This window comes from Equus quagga, chromosome 15, assembly GCF_021613505.1.
Source record: "Equus quagga isolate Etosha38 chromosome 15, UCLA_HA_Equagga_1.0, whole genome shotgun sequence".
Lineage (NCBI taxonomy): Eukaryota > Metazoa > Chordata > Mammalia > Perissodactyla > Equidae > Equus > Equus quagga.
This window is the reverse complement of record NC_060281.1, coordinates 82472469-82488629: the sequence shown is the minus strand read 5'-3', so window position 1 is coordinate 82488629 and position 16161 is coordinate 82472469. Positions and strand designations below refer to the sequence as shown.

The window sequence follows — 16161 nt, the reverse complement described above, 5'->3', positions numbered from 1 at the left end:
AGGCTCCAAGGGGAGGGGAAGTTGTGGACCCAACCCCACTTGCCATCAGAGCTCGGCAGCTGACAGGGTCCACTGCTACCCACTGACAGAGTAGAAAGCTGCCTACAGAATGAGGTTCTTGGGGCCACCAAAAGTGCCTTGTTACACTACTCCTCTTCAAGCAGATTCACCAATCAGCTGGCCAAGAAAGGCCAGTAAGCCCTTGTAACATGTTCTAGAAAAACATCCCCGGTTCGTAGCCAATCTCAGGGAAGCAGTGATCACTTGCACCCAGTTGTTGCAAACATGCCTCCACCCCCAGCCCCCTACACCCTGCAGACATCACCAAAAAATCCCTTTGCTACTGATCCCACAACACTCCAAGCTGCATCCTGCAGGTGGAGGCTGGACAGATAAGGGCCTCAATTTGTCTCCTGCCTCCATCTTCCCTGGGAGCAAGACTCAAATGACAACATGGCAGAGGTGGCCGGCACCCAGCCCCTGGAGTTGGGGGAGCCCAGACATTACAGGGGGGCTGCTGCTTCAGGTTTGGTGTGGGGAGGGTGGCGTCCCATCTGGCTTGCGCCCACCTACTGCCCCTGGCCACCACCAGCACGGACCGGCCTACAGGAACCACCATCCAGGCAGGGCCCATGGAGACGGGGGCAACTTAAAAGAGAAAATAAAAAGCATCAGTGAAATGGAAGGTCCGAGGTGAGGGGAACATTGAAACAGCTGGAAGAACCAATTGCTGGGGGCTTGAACCTTTCCCCTGCCTTCCTCCACACAGCTCCCACGTATTGTGTTTGATTAGAGGAAGAAAGAATGCTGATATTTATAAAGTGCCTAACCTTGTCTCACCCGGCAAGGGAAACAAAAGAAAAAATACACAAATGGGACTACATCAAACTAAAAAGCTTCTGCACAGCAAAGGAAACCATCAACAAAACGAAAAGACAACCTAACAACTGGGAGAAGATATTTGCAAATCATATATCAGAGAAGGGGTTAATATAAAAATATATAAAGAACTCATACAGCTCAACAACAAAAAAACAACCCAAGTGAAAAATGGGCAAAAGGAACCAGCCCTGATGGCTTAGTGGTTAAAGTTTGGCACGCTCCACCTCTGTGGCCTCAGTTCATCTCCCAGTCACGGAACCACACCACCCATCTATCAGCAGCCATGCTGTGGTGGCAGCTCACATAGAAGAACGAGAAGGACTTAGAACCAGGAGATACAACCATGTACTGGGGCTTGGGAAGGAAAAAAAACAAGAGGAAGATTGGCAATAGATGTTAGCTCAGGGACAATCTTTCCCTGCAAAAAAAAGAAAATGGGCAAAGGATCTGAATAGACATTTTTCCAAAGAAGATATACAGATGGCCAACAGGCACATGAAAAAATGTTCAGCATCACTAATTATTAGGGAAATGCAAATCAAAATTCCAATGAGATATCACCTCACACCCATCAGAATGACTATTATTAAAAAGACAAGAAATAATAAATGTTGGAGAGGATGTGGAGAAAAGGGAACCCTCATACACTGCTGGTGGGAATGCAAACTGGTGCAGCCATGGAGGTTTCTCAAAAAATTAAAAATGGAACTACCATATGATCCAGCAATTCCACTGCTGGGTATTTACCCGAAGAACTTGAAAACATGAATGTGTAAAGATACATGCACCCCTGTGTTCATTGCAGCATTAGTCACAATAGCCAAGACTTGGAAGCAGCCTAGGTGCCCATCAAGGGATGAATGGATAAAGAAGATGTGGTATTTATACAAAGTGGACTACTACTCAGCCATAAGAAATCCGGCCATTTGTGACAACATGGATGGACCTTGAGGGTATCATGCTAAGCGAAATAAGTCAGATGAAGAAAGTCAAATACCATGACTTCACTCATATGTGGAAGACAAAAACAACAACAACAAACAAACACATAGACGCAGAGAATGGATTGGTGGTTACCACAGAGGAAGGGAGAACAGTGAAAGGGGTGACAGAGCACATGTGTGCGGTGACAGATGACAATTAGTCTTTGGGTGGTGAACACGATGTCTACACAGAAGTTGAAACATAATGATGTACACCTGAAATTTATATAATGTTATAAACCAATGTGACCTCAATAAAAAATAAGTAAAATGTCCAAAAAAGTGTCCAGCATGTGCTGGGTAACATGTCATGCAGAAGAGAAAACTGAGGATCAGAATGATGATACAACTTAACTACCCAAAGCCCCACTGGGTAGTAACCGGCATAGCTGGTCTTTTTGTGTGTGTGTGAGGAAGATTGGCCCTGAGCTAACACTTGCTGCCAATCTTCCTCTTTTTGCTTGAGGAAGATTGTTGCTGAGCTAACACCTGTGCCAATCTTCCTCTATTTTATGTGGGACACCCCTACAACATGGCTTGATGAGCCATGCTAGGTCAGCGCCCAGGATCTAAACCTATGAACCCCCGGTCACCAAAGCAGAGTATGCAAACTTAACCACTAGACCACAGGCCGGCCCCATAGCTGGTCTTTTTTACTGCTGTCCCCCCTTCCCTTTCCACCACCAACAGCTACCACTTATTGAGCACAAGTACTATCATTATCCCCTTTTGCAGATTAGGAAACTGAGGCACAGAGAGTTTAAGCAGCATGCCCAAGACCACCCAGCTAGTAAGTGGTGGAGCTGGGATTCCAACCCAGGGGTTCGGACCCTGAGGTCCTAGTCATACTCTCAGCTGTTTTCCCTGGCTGCTGTCTCCTCGTGCCATCCTTGCCCTAGACCACTGGTTCTCAACTTGGGCAATTTTGGCCCCCTGAGGGACATCTAGTGATGTCTGAAGACATATTTGGTTGTCACGACTTGAGGATTAGCCAGATGCTACTGGCGTCCAGTGGGTAGAGGCCAGGGATGCTGCTCAGCATCCTGTAATGCACAAGACCTCCCCCACACGCCCCCATATACACAATTACTCAGGCCAAAAGTCCACAGCGCCGAGGCTGAGTCCAATACAAATACAACGCGAGCCACTGGCATCACTTAAAATGTTCTAGTAGCCACATCAAAAAGGTACAATGAAACAGGTGAAATCAGTCTCAACAATCTATTCTGTTTAACCCAACGCGTCTAAAATGTTATCATTCTAACATATAATCAATATGAAATTATTGAGATATTTTATATTCTTTTTTTTTTTGGACCAACTCTTCAAAATCCAGTGTGTATTTTACACTTACAGCACATCTCAATTTGGATTAGCCGCATTTCAAGCACTCAGTGGCCACATGTGGCTCAGACTGTCACACCAGGCATTACAGAGGCAGTCACAGCAACAGACAAGTCTGAAATGCCCTTCTCTGACCATGAGCCTATCTGAACGTTTTAGAGCTCGTCTTTGCCTCCTCTGGGCACAAGGTGCAGGCAGAGAACCAGGTGGTGGAGACAGGGGTGAGAGGACCCTGAAAGGGAGTGGAAAATCATCTGTGGCCACACCTCCCCTCCCACGGTGAAACTCTTCTCTCTTATTCTTTAAGGCAGGCATCTGCAGACTTTTTCTGTAAATATTTTTGGCTTTGTGGGCCCTACGGTCTCGGTCACAAACATTCCACTCTGACTTTATGGCGTGAAAGCAGCCACAGACAATATGTAAATGAATGGGGATGGCCCTGTTCTAATAAAACTTTATTTGGAACTATAGGTTGTGGGCCGAATTTGGCCCAGAGGAAGGGGGCTTAGTGGATTTCTGATTTAGGCACTTCTTCAGAAAGGACTTCATAGATGAAAAGCATAAGCACAAAGATGGTTTTGTGTTAACTCTGTGAGGCTCAGGCCCCTGAGAAAATCAACCGAGGATGGGGGTGGCCACCATTTCCACGTGGGCTGAAACTGACCTTGAAGATGAAGGAGGTGAGCCCATAATGCCCTCCCCCCGCCCCCCATCAATACAGCCTGCACGGAGTCTGGAGCCAGACCACCTGGGTTCAAATTCCAGCCATGCTAAGGATTAGCTGTGCAACCCTGGGCCAATCTCTTAATCTTTCTGTGCCTCAGGTTCCTCCTCTGAAAAAGGGGGAACGGCGATGACAATGCTACCTGCCTGGGTGGGCTGTGGTGAGGACTAAATGAATTAGGACAAGGAGAAAGCACAGAAGTGGCATGGCACACAGGGGTGCTCAATACAGGATACCTACTATTGCTCACTAAGCATCTGTCCAGTGTCACCTTAGGAGTTCGACATATCATCGCCCTGACTCCTCAGAACATGATCCTGGGTCGGGGAGGCTGTAATCCCCATTCTACAGACGAGAAAATGAGGCCTGCAGAGGGCAAGTCACTTGGCCACACCGCAGTGGCAGGCTCGAATGCAGGAACGTGCTCTTTTCTCTAAACCAGCAGTTCTCAGCCAGGAGCAATTTTGCCTCCAGGGGACCCTTGGCGACACCTAGAGGCATGTCTGGTTGCCCCAATTTGGTGGGGCATAGGGGTGGGCTTTGCTACTTGGTGCCTAGTGGGTGGAGACCAGAGATGCTGCTCAACAGCCTACAATGCACAGGACAGGTCCCCACCACAAAGAATTGTGCCATCTGAAATGTCAGTACTGCTAAGCTTGAGAAGCCCTGTTCTAAATAAACTGACTTAGTTGGGGTTTCCTCAAAGGCAGACAAGGATTCAAGAGCAAATAGTTTATTTGGGAGGCATTGCCAAGAAGCATGGTTAGGGTGGGCCGGAAGGCAGAGTACCTGGTTAGTTACATGCAAGTTACCACCACAGGCAAGTGGTGCTCGATCTCCGGTCGCCCTCTGGGAGACGCACAGAACACAGACTCCAGAGTTTTCTCACCTGAGGGGTGAGGGAGCTGGGGCATTTATATGCCAACTCCTGTCAATCATTGGCTGAGAACTGCTCCAGGGGACATTGGTCCTCTGACAATTCTCATCCGCTCCACCCCTGGACAGAAGGACCCTGGTGGCTGGAGAGCCCCTCAGGCACAGAGATACAAAGGCTGGGAGCTGGCAGCAGAGTGGCGTGCACAGAGGGGTGTGTGTGGGCACAGCTGGCATCTGTCCCACTGGCACAGGCAGAGCCACAACAGGCTAACATGGATATTCCCCAAATAAGTAAGACATGCAGCTCCCAGCCTGGCTCCCAGCAGGAGCCTGCAAATTATTGGTTGGATGCACCCCTCTGGAGAAAGTTGCCCAGGAAGGCAGCCACAGGCATCTGATCTCTCTCATGAATCAGCTCTCTGGTGGGGCTGTGTGAGCTGCGGGACCACAGACAGGCTGGGACGGCTCCAGCCCGTGATCCTGGGCGGGAATGACCGTGGTAACAGACTCTGCAGGACACTCTTCATGACGCAGGAACAGGCTGTGCTCCTAACTGGCCACGAAGGTATATATATGTGAAAACACGGGCTAGCCCGAGCCCATGAGCCCTTCCCGGAGAGCCTGCCCCACGCCCTCAACCGACTCAGCGATGGCTGAGAGGCGGGGTGTTAGGGGCCTGGCACGAACAGTGCAATCTCGCCAGGGAGGACGGCTGCTTTCAAAGAGCCCCTCCCTGCCCGGCTGTGGTCACTTAAGCAAGGTGCAGCTCAGAGTCATTATCTGGCAAGCGGGAACAACAGAGCCACGGAGGGTTCAATAAAGTGGTTAACAGAAGGCACCTGTAACTTCACACTACAGATATCCATGCAGTGCCTGAGAGATGCCCAGCCTCCTTCTGAGAATTTCCAAATATTAATTCACTCAGTCCTCACAAGAAGCCCATGATAATGATGATGTCAATGTGCCCGTTTCCATTAACCAAGCATCGATTTCCCGGCGGTCACCATGCAGACGTTTACTATCTCGTCTGTTAGTGCCGCGAGCTTCGCTTCCCTTCTCCTGTCTGAGACCATTTATTGAGGGCCTACTGTGTGCGAGGCCTTATTCTATGGGCTTTACATTGATCACCTCATTATCTCCTTGAATCCTTACAACAAAATAATAATAACAATAACATAGTAGCAGCTGACATTTGAGCGTTCTGTGCCAACTGCCTGAACTCATTTAATCCTCACAAGGACTCTATGAAATAGGTGCTATGAAAATGCCCATTTTACAGATGAGGAAACCGAGGCACAGAGAGGTGAAGGGCCTTGCCCAAGTTCAACCAGGATTCCAGAGCCACATCACTGTCGCTAGCCTATGCCACCTGTCCCGCAGTGGCATCTTTATTAGCTAAGTAGAGAGTGGTTGTTTGTTCTCATTGGGGGGAAACCGAGGCCGCCAAGATACTAACTTTCTGATTCCAGGCACCCCCCTGCTGGCCCCAGACCTTTCGTCCTCTAGTTCCAAATACCTGGAGTTGTTTCCAGGGTCAGCTCCCAGGTGGATGCCCGGGGCCCGGGGCCAGGGCGTCTTACCGAATTCCGACTGCATGCCGGCATAGATGATCCTGAACACGTAGTCCGTGGCCTCGTCATCTTCCTTGTCTGAAGACGTGGACTCGGCGGAACCCTGAGGGCTCCTCTTGCGCAGTCTGGGGAATACTTTGCCCTGAAAGAACGTGTCCCATGCACGGTCCCTGGGACGCACCTGTCCCTCCAGCCTGCACGGCCTGAGGGGCTCGGGGGGCGCTGTGCGCAAGCCCATGAAGCCACATAGGGCCCATGGGCAAGAAAGACCACTCCCCGTGGCTGACCCCCACCCCAGCCTCCCTGGACCCCCCACGGTCACTCACCTTCCCCCGCTGGGACCAGAGGGGCGGGTCCAGCTGCCCGTGAGGGAGCAGCCCGTTCTCCAGGCACGAGAGGAATTGCAGGAGGTGCCCCCCTTTGGGGAAGCGGAAAGGCGGCCTCTGGATCCCATCCTGGCTGACCAACACCACCGTCCCACCGCTGTCCACTGCCACCGCGACCCGGCCAGAGGAGACCCAGTGGGAAGTCACTATGAGGTGTGGTGGCGGGGCCCTCCCAGCCAACACATCCCCCCAGGCCTGCAGAGCCAGACCCATGGACCTGCCTGGAGGCCCCGGGAAAGGCCTGGGCAGAAGGTCAGGGGCAGTTTTTACCTCCCAAGTCCCCCTCAGCCTACCTCCCATTGTCATTGACTGGGGAGCTACAGGACAAGGTCAAGGAGAGTGTGGTTGGCCTCCCTAAGTCACCCCAAAAAAGAAAAGGCTGCCCCCTAATACACCACACCCCTTAAGCATCCTCCACAAATCTACGTGACCTATTTTCATAGGAAAGATTTCCGACTTGCCCCCTTCTCAGGGCAATAGTTGACTCTCACTAGCATGTATTGAGCACTTACTGTATACAAAGACGGCATGTTAAAGGCATTGTCTCACTGTAATACTCAAAACAGCCCTCTGAGGCGTATCTATTATTGCCTCTTTTACCAATGATGAACCCGGGGCTCAGAGAGGTTATGTAACATGCCCAGGCTCACACAGCTGGTAAGTGGCAGGGCCTGGATCTGAACCCAGGTCTGTCTCATTAAATAAATTAATGTAAGCCTCGGTGGGGCACAGACCCATGCTTCCTAAAGCAGGACAGCCCTCTGCTTGTTCTGAATGTACCTTCTCTGAGCTTCAAAGAACTCGAGTTAGTAATCCCAGGTCGTCAGAGCACTGACTTTGGAGTGACAAAGACCTGGGTGCAAGACCAGGCTCTGGAGTTTACAGGCTCTGGACTTTGTGCCAAGTTGCCTCTTCATCTCTAAAGTGGGAATGATGGAGCCCCTGTCGCTGGGTGGTTGTGACAATTAAATAACAGGCATGTAAATATTAGAACCGGGCTTGGTGCATCATAAGTGCTCAGTAAGTATCAGCAACTACCACCATGTGAGCCCTTCACATGCATCCTTTTATCCTCACAACCACCCTACGAGAGGTACTGCTATGATCCCCACTTTATTGGCGGGGAAACTGAGGCTCAGAGAGGTGACGTCACTCATTTGCAGTTGAACAGATCATAAGGCTCCAAGAGGTCAGGTCACTTGGCCGAGGTTGCCCAGATAATAATAAACACCCCGGCCCTGTGCTGCCCCCGCAGTCCCTACCTTGCTGGTGGCAGTGCAGGTAGACAATCTCCTCCAGGCGGATGGTCATGGCGTAGTCCCAGTAGACGCTGGAAGTGGAGGGAGGGTCAGGTCTGCAGAATGCCTGCCCACCTCATTGTGGGGAAGGGCCCAGGAGGCCAGAAGACCACCCATGGGCTCCTCCACCCTTCTCACCAGGACCCACCTGTCCCCAACATCCAGGTCGCAGTCTCCCCAGACTCAGTCTCCCCTTCTTCTGGTCCCAGCACCCCAGTTTCCCAAGGAACCCCCCTCCCTTACCTCCAGTCCATGTGGCTGAGGCTGACCCCACCCACCCTCCACCCCAGGACTCCACGAATGGCCACCTGACTCAGGCCTGGCCAGTCAGCCTATTCCACTGTTCTGGCCACAGAGATTGGTTCAGGGATGGCCCCATGACCCAAGCAGAACCAATGAGATTCCATTACTGGATTTAAGTTAGAATTACTGGGAAAGATGCTCCTTTGTGCTAGGAGAGTAGTGGTACGGATGATAGAAGAAAAAGCCTGCCTGAGAGTGAAGTCACCAGTCAGGAAAGCAGAGCCAAGAGATGGAAAGAGTTCAGGTCTTCATTATTCCAGTCCCTGGATCCCACCATGCCTGAAGCCACTGTCTCTGGATTTTTCAGTTCATGTGAGCAAACACTTAAGTCAGCTTGAGTTTGGTTTTCTGTCACTGGTGTCTAAAAGTCCTGAGTAACTCAGACCCTAACTCTAGGCCCCCGGGTGTCCATGTGGTTAGAATAGCCACCCAACAGCCTTGACTTCACAGGTCCCAGCAGTGTGACCTGTAGGCTTCCATGAGCCTCAGTTTCCTCCTCTGTAAAATGTGGATGATAATAATACCCACGGCATAGTGCTGCTGTGAGGACCAAATGGAATCACACATCTGAAGCACTCAACACAGCACTGATACATAGAAAAGCACTTGGTTAATGGGCCCTGGATTACTTACAGTAGGTTTTCCACTTCCAGCGCAAAGCCTACCACTGTCTTGAGACAGGTTGCTTTTCCCCTCAGAACACAATGAGAGGTGGGGACCACAGGAGCTCGGGTTTTGAAGCAGCCATGGGAATGCCCTGCTCACGTCCCCTTCAGGAGACCTTGCTTGGGGAGCAGAGTTGACCAACAGCTTCAGAGGACACTGCTGTGGATCCACCATGAGGTTCGTGGCAGGGCCACGCTTTGCTCGGGCTGCCCTTGGCCAAGACTGAGCATATGTGGATGCCAGCATAGGCCTGCTCCTGTGGGCCAGGGGCTCCTTTAGCGGTCAGCTTTAGCCCAGGGACTCTCAACTGATCTGGCCAAACATTCTTAGAAATGCACCATGTCCGAGACTTTTCCTGCCCGATCTCCCTTCCTTTCACCTCTCCGTTCACAGGGGTCAGACCAGCTTTGTGATCTGAAGGTTCTTCCTGCCTCCTCCGGCTCCTCACTTCTGTCCTTCACAGGAGCTTCCCCCAGTCAGTCTCTCCTGCACGCCTCTCCTGTGTGGGTGTCTGCTTCTTGGAGGACCCAAACTAACACAGCCTTCGAGGTCAGACAGGGTTCAAATCCCACTTCGGCCCCCCACACTGAACTGGTCCCTCCCCCTCTCTGGGCTTTGGTTTCCCTTGCTGCGAAAGGAGGAAGTTGGACAGGGCCCCTCTGCACTGGTCCATGCCAGAAGCAACCTGGCCAGGGTCCACTGAGTGAGTGTCCTGGGAGGATGGTCAGGTACACAACACAAGCACTTTCAGGGTGGCAGCCTCTGCTCACCACACCCCCCATGCCCACTCTCAGCCAGGAGGTCCTTCTCTGGGCACCCACACCATGCCCATCACACAGAGTTGCAACAGCCTGTTTTGTCCGCTGTCCCCCCAAGGGGGTGCTGAACCCCAGAGAGGGGCTGGGTTTTGTTGACGTCTGCAAGATACTCAGAGAATATCCAGAGTGAATGCTGAATGCCGGGCCCTGGGATGCCCAGTAGACAAAGCAACTCTCCAACCACCACCAGACACCAGCAAAGAGGAGCTCTGTGGCTAGAGTCCCTGTGCATCTGTGTTAATTAGAACCAGCGGCCCCATGACCGAGAGGCCTTCCAGGTGCCAGGCTCCCTGCTAAGGGCTTTACATGCATCTTCTCACTGAATCCTCCCTGCATGTCTATTCACAGGTTCCACTGCCACATCCCCATTTTACAGATGAACAAACTGAGGCTCAGGGAGGTGAAGTAGATTGTCCAAGGTCACTCAACTGGGAAGGAGCAAGAGCTGAGGTTTTGTTTTCATTTTACATGTTTTAACAGCTTCCTAGAGTGGAATTGCTGGGTCATATGGTAAGGGTCATATAAAAAACTACCACACTGGTCTGTAAAGTGGTTGTGCCACCAGCAGTGTATGGGGCTTCCAGCTGCTCCGCACGGCAGGGCTGAGATTGGAGCCAAGTCTGCTCTGACTCCAGAGCCCAAATAACCACATCTTTGGTGATATTTCCTCTTGAACATGAGAAAACCTAGCTGGGAGTTAAGACCCTGGTTGTGCAAGAGGGAGGGCTGGCTAGGAAAGAGTGACGAGTTCCCGAACCTCCTTCGACAAGGACCACCCCCCTCATCTTCCTTGTTCCTTGGTCCCCAAAGGGATGCTGGAACCCTTGGGTGCCCCCTTCCCCACACGCTAGCCCCTACACTTCTGACTCCTGCTGTTTCTCTCCCATTGAGCCCCGGTCCCTGGCAAGGGTTGCAAGAATAGATGGAGGTTCAGAGCCCAGGGCTGCGGAAATCCCCAGCTCCAGCGGCAGTGACCTTGGAAGTGCAGATTCAGCCAGAATTCAATATGGAAGCACCTACGATGTGCCTGTTCACAGAGGAAAAGATGAAGCAGAAACATGGAGACTCCGATGATTTGAGCTGGAGAAGAGGTGCCTGGCAACCATTTGGTCCAATGCCTCTCCCAAAACGTTAGCGTCAAAAGCTCTCTGCCCACACAACCTTGGGCTTAAGTCCAAGCAACGAACAGGGTCCCTGGGCTGTTGAAAGCTTTGATGTTTAGAGGAAGACAATCCATTGTTTGAGGAGCCCCTGCTGACCCTTGGGAACTTTTGAGTTCTGGGGAGACCATCCTGTCCAACCTCATCATTTGATAGAAGGGGGAAACTGAGGCCCAGAGAGGCGGCGTGATGTACCTTGGGCCACTCAGTGAGGTAAGGACCGAGCAAGGACTTGGTCCTATGACATATACTTATCCACGGACTTGCTTACTCACGGTCTCCTCCAGTGTAATGTAGATACAGTGTAAGCTCTGAGAAGGTCAGGACTGTCCTCTCCTTCTACTCATCTGTTACGTCTCTTGTATCTAGCACAGGGCCTGGCTCATAGGAGGTGCTGTTAATACGTACTGAATGAAACCAGGCCCCCTGACTTCCCTGCTCTGTTTCACAAAGATTATCTGAGCACCTACTATGTGCTACGATCTATGGCAGGTGCTGGGAGAAGATGTGAGCAAGAAAGGATTGTCGCCTCCACGGAACTGAGGTCTGGAGGGCGAGACAGTCAGTGAACAAGTAGGTACAGATTTACAATGTGACTATGGTTTTGTAAATGCTGCAAAGGAGATTCAGGGCTCCTTGTGAGCCAGACTCAGCTGGGAGGTCAGGTCGGGGAAGGGCGGATACTAAGGTTTAAGATGAATAAGGGGAGGTGAGGTTCCAGGCCAAGAGCGTCTCCTTGGCCCCAACACCATTGCTCTGTGAGGGTCTGGCTGCAGCTGAATGATCCGGCCCAGCCTAGGACCGGCAGCACCTCCCAGGGACCCTCTCTGAGGACAGATGGCACCTCTACACAGGAAGTGACCAACTCAGAGAATGCTATTAATTACACAAGGCCGGTGCTAATTGCACTGAAGCTTAACATTACGCAGAACACAATAACGGTGTTCTGGTTACGTTCCTTGAAAAGAATCAACATATAGATGAAACCCCATGATGCCTGCACGCGGCTGCAGGATAATATGCAGGGGAGAAGGGATGGGTTCTGGAGCCTTATCTAGTTTTATGTTGGAAATTCCTCATAATAAAAAGTTCTAAGAAAGCAAGAAAACATAAAAGAAAGATAGGGACTCAGAGCAGCAAAAATCATTGCTTCTCCCCCGCACCAGCTGCCAAGCCTCCTCCGGCTGAAACACCCGGGCCGGCCACACCTTTGCACACTGCCTCCCCTTTGTTCTTCCTAAAGTCTTTCCTAAATGTGCCAGCACACAGGGGACCGCCGCAGGAGCCTCTGGTCCCCGTGTTTCTTTGGAGCCTGACTCCGAAGTCTTTGCTGAGTCTTATAAGGTCACAGGACTTTACAGGAGACGCAGTCGCCCACCAGACGCCCACCAACCTGCACCTCCTGCCTCCCTTTGTCATCGAGGGATGGGAAGGGTGGCAGCAGATGGGGGGGGATTTGCCCTTTGTGGGATGACGAGATCTCTGTAAAGCTTTCTCTCTCTGAGTGGTGTTTTGCCCTGCACTCTGCCTAACTTCCATACCCTAAGATTCTCCCAGTCGGTGCCCGGATCGTTCCGAGCCTGAGTTACCCATGAGGCCACAGCTGCAGGGAGGCTGGGTCAAGTGGTTGCAACAACTGGATGGAGCAGCCGGCAGGGGCGGGGCATGAGGGACAGGGCACAGACTTCCCCGTGCCGAGGAGAGGGACCCGGGGGATGCACCCAGTGCCCTACCTCTTCTCATAGTCCAGGTCTCCCACAGACCCGTTCATCAGCTGGTTGGGCGTCCACTTCAAGGTCATGACATCAGCTGTCTGGTGGAGGGACAGGTACCCCGGCACGGCCTCCATGTCATCCCTCTGCAGAGAGAGGAGGACTCAGGCCAGAGTCACAGTGGACCTGGGCCCTGGCCCATTTGACTCAAAGATGCACAGCCAGAAGCAAGACGTCAGGTCATTCCCTCCAAGGCCACAGCCATCTGGAAGACCCCAGACCTCCTTCCGGATGGCCATGCTAAGCAAACCTGCTTGCAGGCCCCCACGCAGGATGGTTCCATAGAGCCCAGCTGTGGAAGCCGTCCACCCCAACACTTCCCCACTTGCATCTCCCTCCTGAGGTCTGGGGCTGGGGGCTCTTTAGAAGCCGGAAGGGGCTCCGTCCTTCTCAACCGCACCCTCTCCTGAACAGAAGGCATCGATCTGGCAGCATTTTGGCCAGTCTTAAGGGAGAAAGAAATGGCAGTGGAGCTCTGTGTCCAACCCCACGGGCATGATCCAGAAGCCCTGTCCCCAAAAACCCCCACCACGCTCCCTGCCCAGCAGCCTGACCCTCTGCCATCCCCTAATTTCCCCAAGAGCCTCTCACCTGCCCTGTCTCATCCCCAGTGGGGTGTGGCAGAGGGGGTGTCTCCAAGCCTCAGACATAGAAGAGGCAGCCCCTCCACCCAATTCACTCAGTGACACGGGGAGACAGACAACTAACATTTACTGAGCACCTTGCGTATACGAAGCAAGGCTCAGCTTCACACACAGCGTCTCGATTTAACCACACAGGCCGGCCACCCCACAAGGGAGCGCCACTGCAGCATTCCATCGATGCTAAGATGCACATTTGTTTCTCGCGTTTTAATGCACCTGAAACGGGGATGCATCTTTTAATCAGCGGCATCGCACAATTGTGACGTCGTTGTCATTGCCTGATCTCGTGCAAACTCGGTCACAGCTGTTCATATTGTTGCTATTTCGATTAAGGTTTTGTGCACGGTTGTTACTTCGCATGCGGAGTACAGGTGCTATTTTAAATGTCTTCCAAAAGGTCAGGCTGTGATTCAGCTCTGAATCAAAAGGTTATTGCGTACAGAGAAAGTCTGGGAACAGAGCAATGGAGCACTAACGCGATACTGGTGAAGCTGACACATTATTCACCACTGCAGGAAGCCACAATTCCAGATTTTCTTGCAAAGCAACAAGAAGTGCACACGCTTGCAAGAAATGTCACATCTCCCGAGCTCTTGGTCAGAGGTCAGCAAACTTTTCTGTAAAGGGTCAGATAGGGAATAATTTTGGCTCTGCTCTGTTGCCACCACTCAACTCTGCCACTGTAGTGTGAAAGTAGCCATTCACAATGTAAACTGATGGGCATAGCTGTGTTCCAATAAAACTTTATTTACAAAAACAGACGGAGGGCCGCATTTGGCCCACGGGCTGTAGCTTGTTGACTCTTTCTCTTGATGGAACAGAAAATGATATTAGGTGGACAAACAAGGGCAGCGATGACTCCAAGTCAAAAATTGATATAGAAGATTGGACCCTGAAATGTGAAGAAGTTTTAGGACTATCTTAACTAACATATTTCAATTATTTTTTCCCTTGTGTATACTTATAAGAGTAATGTATGGTTAAAAAATACTATATCCAATTGTCTCAAAGAGCTCTTTCAAAAATGTAAAATAAAATTTCCAAGCAGTGAGAAAATATTTTATATATTTTAACAGCATTTTTAATTTCCTGATGGTTATGTTTAAAATGGTGCATCTTAAATTCATGGCTTCTTAGGTCTGAGGAAATAGAGTCTTGTACCCATTGTGACGTGGGTACTGAGGCTCAGAGGGAGATGTGATTTACTCAGGGTCACCCAGTGATTGCAACTGTGACCACAGGGCTGGAGTGGCCAACAGCTCTCCATCTGCTTCCTCCCAGCTGAGCCCAAACGCCATGCTGACCCTAATGGTCCCAGGGAGGGGACAGCAAAGGAGGCACTCCATGAGGGTAGGCGCTTCGTGTGCATTGCTCACCACGTGTCCAGGTGCCTGGTCCGTGCCGGGGCATAGAGGGTGATTGGTAAATGGCACGGACTCTGGCGCCGGCCAGCCTGAATCCAATCGTCACTCTGCCCCTTACTCCTCCCAGTATGGGCTCAGTGTTACCATCTATGATCATACCACTTGCCTCAAATCGTTGCTTTGAGGTTTAAACAAGTTAATACAGTTAAAAATACTTAGCACGGTGCCTGACACATAGGAAGCACTCAATAAACATTAGCCGTGAAGATGTTTATCTTGATATCTCAAGCATCCAGCGCATAGCACGTTCAGTAAAAATGTTTGCTGAATGACTGAGCAATAACAAGAGGGGATGGATGCATAGATGGCTGGGTGGACAGGTGGAGGGATAGATGGACTGGAAAATAAATGGACAAATGCATGAATGAATGGATGGATGGATCGATGGATGTAAAGATGGGGAGATAGAAGAATGGATGCATATATATAAATGGATATAAATACAGACAGATGGATAAAGGAAAGGTGGGTAGATGCATGGATAGAGGGATGGGTAGATGAGCAGATGGGAGGGAGCTGACTGGCTGGCTGGCTGAGCTACGGATGGATTGGTGGATAGAAGGAAATATTGGCATATGGACGAATGGATGGAGAGATGGAAATATTGGCAGGTGAATGAATGGACGGGTGAGTGGGTAGATGGATGGATGACTGGATGAGCAACCTGGAGCCAGAGGGAACCCCTTGTCTACACCCTGGAGCCAGACCCGCAGTGGAAGATCTGGGCCCCGGAGGAACTCTCACCGGCTGAACCAGAACGTTGTTCTTGCCGTAGAGCAGGGTGGTCCGGGAGTTCTGGTGCAAGGACTCCACATAGTCGCGGGCGGACAGGGATGGCCGGTCGTCCATGCTGCCACTCGAATGCCTCTTCTGGATCTGGCAGTGTGAGGGGAGGTGGAGGATGAGGCCTGGAGCGACCTTCAAGGCTCCACTCCATTCCTCGCCTCCAGGCCAAGGCCACAACTCATCCTAACTCCCCCCCAGGGCCCCGCCGTCCGCCCCACTCACACAGAGGGCTGGCCGCTTGGTGGGCGAGTCCTGCCGCAGGTGCGAGCTGTGGATGCGGTGCCTCTGGACGAGCTCGTCGGCCGAGGGGTCGGTCCAGAAGTGATCCGCAGTCTTCATCTTGGTGTACTCCAGGGCACAGGGCCCCACTGCGGAGCAGACAGGGGCTGGGAATCCATAGCCCCAGAAAGTGTGCCCTCCTTTCTATCACCAGTTGGGCCACCCATTGCACTATCTGTCCTGTCCAGCCAGCTAGGATGCCCCAGGGTCCTGCTACGGAGTGACCAGAACAAGACCCAGCAGCA

General features: G+C 51.5%; 1 protein-coding gene across 4 annotated transcripts in view; it reads right to left on the bottom strand.

Annotated features, from left to right (window-relative positions):
* Positions 1–16161, bottom strand: part of SGSM1 (small G protein signaling modulator 1) — an 85887-nt gene that overhangs the window by 34839 nt on the left and 34887 nt on the right. For 2 of the 4 annotated variants that reach the window (XM_046640620.1, XM_046640623.1), the window contains exons 7-13: positions 15860–16005; positions 15596–15727; positions 12745–12869; positions 8029–8096; positions 6707–6870; positions 6390–6522; positions 508–648 (exon numbers count right to left, since the gene is read on the bottom strand). In XM_046640620.1, coding sequence (XP_046496576.1) covers positions 508–648; positions 6390–6522; positions 6707–6870; positions 8029–8096; positions 12745–12869; positions 15596–15727; positions 15860–16005 — 909 coding nt within the window. The remainder of the gene's footprint in view (positions 1–507; positions 649–6389; positions 6523–6706; positions 6871–8028; positions 8097–12744; positions 12870–15595; positions 15728–15859; positions 16006–16161) is intronic. The other 2 variants (XM_046640621.1, XM_046640622.1) reach the window with 2 other exon arrangements.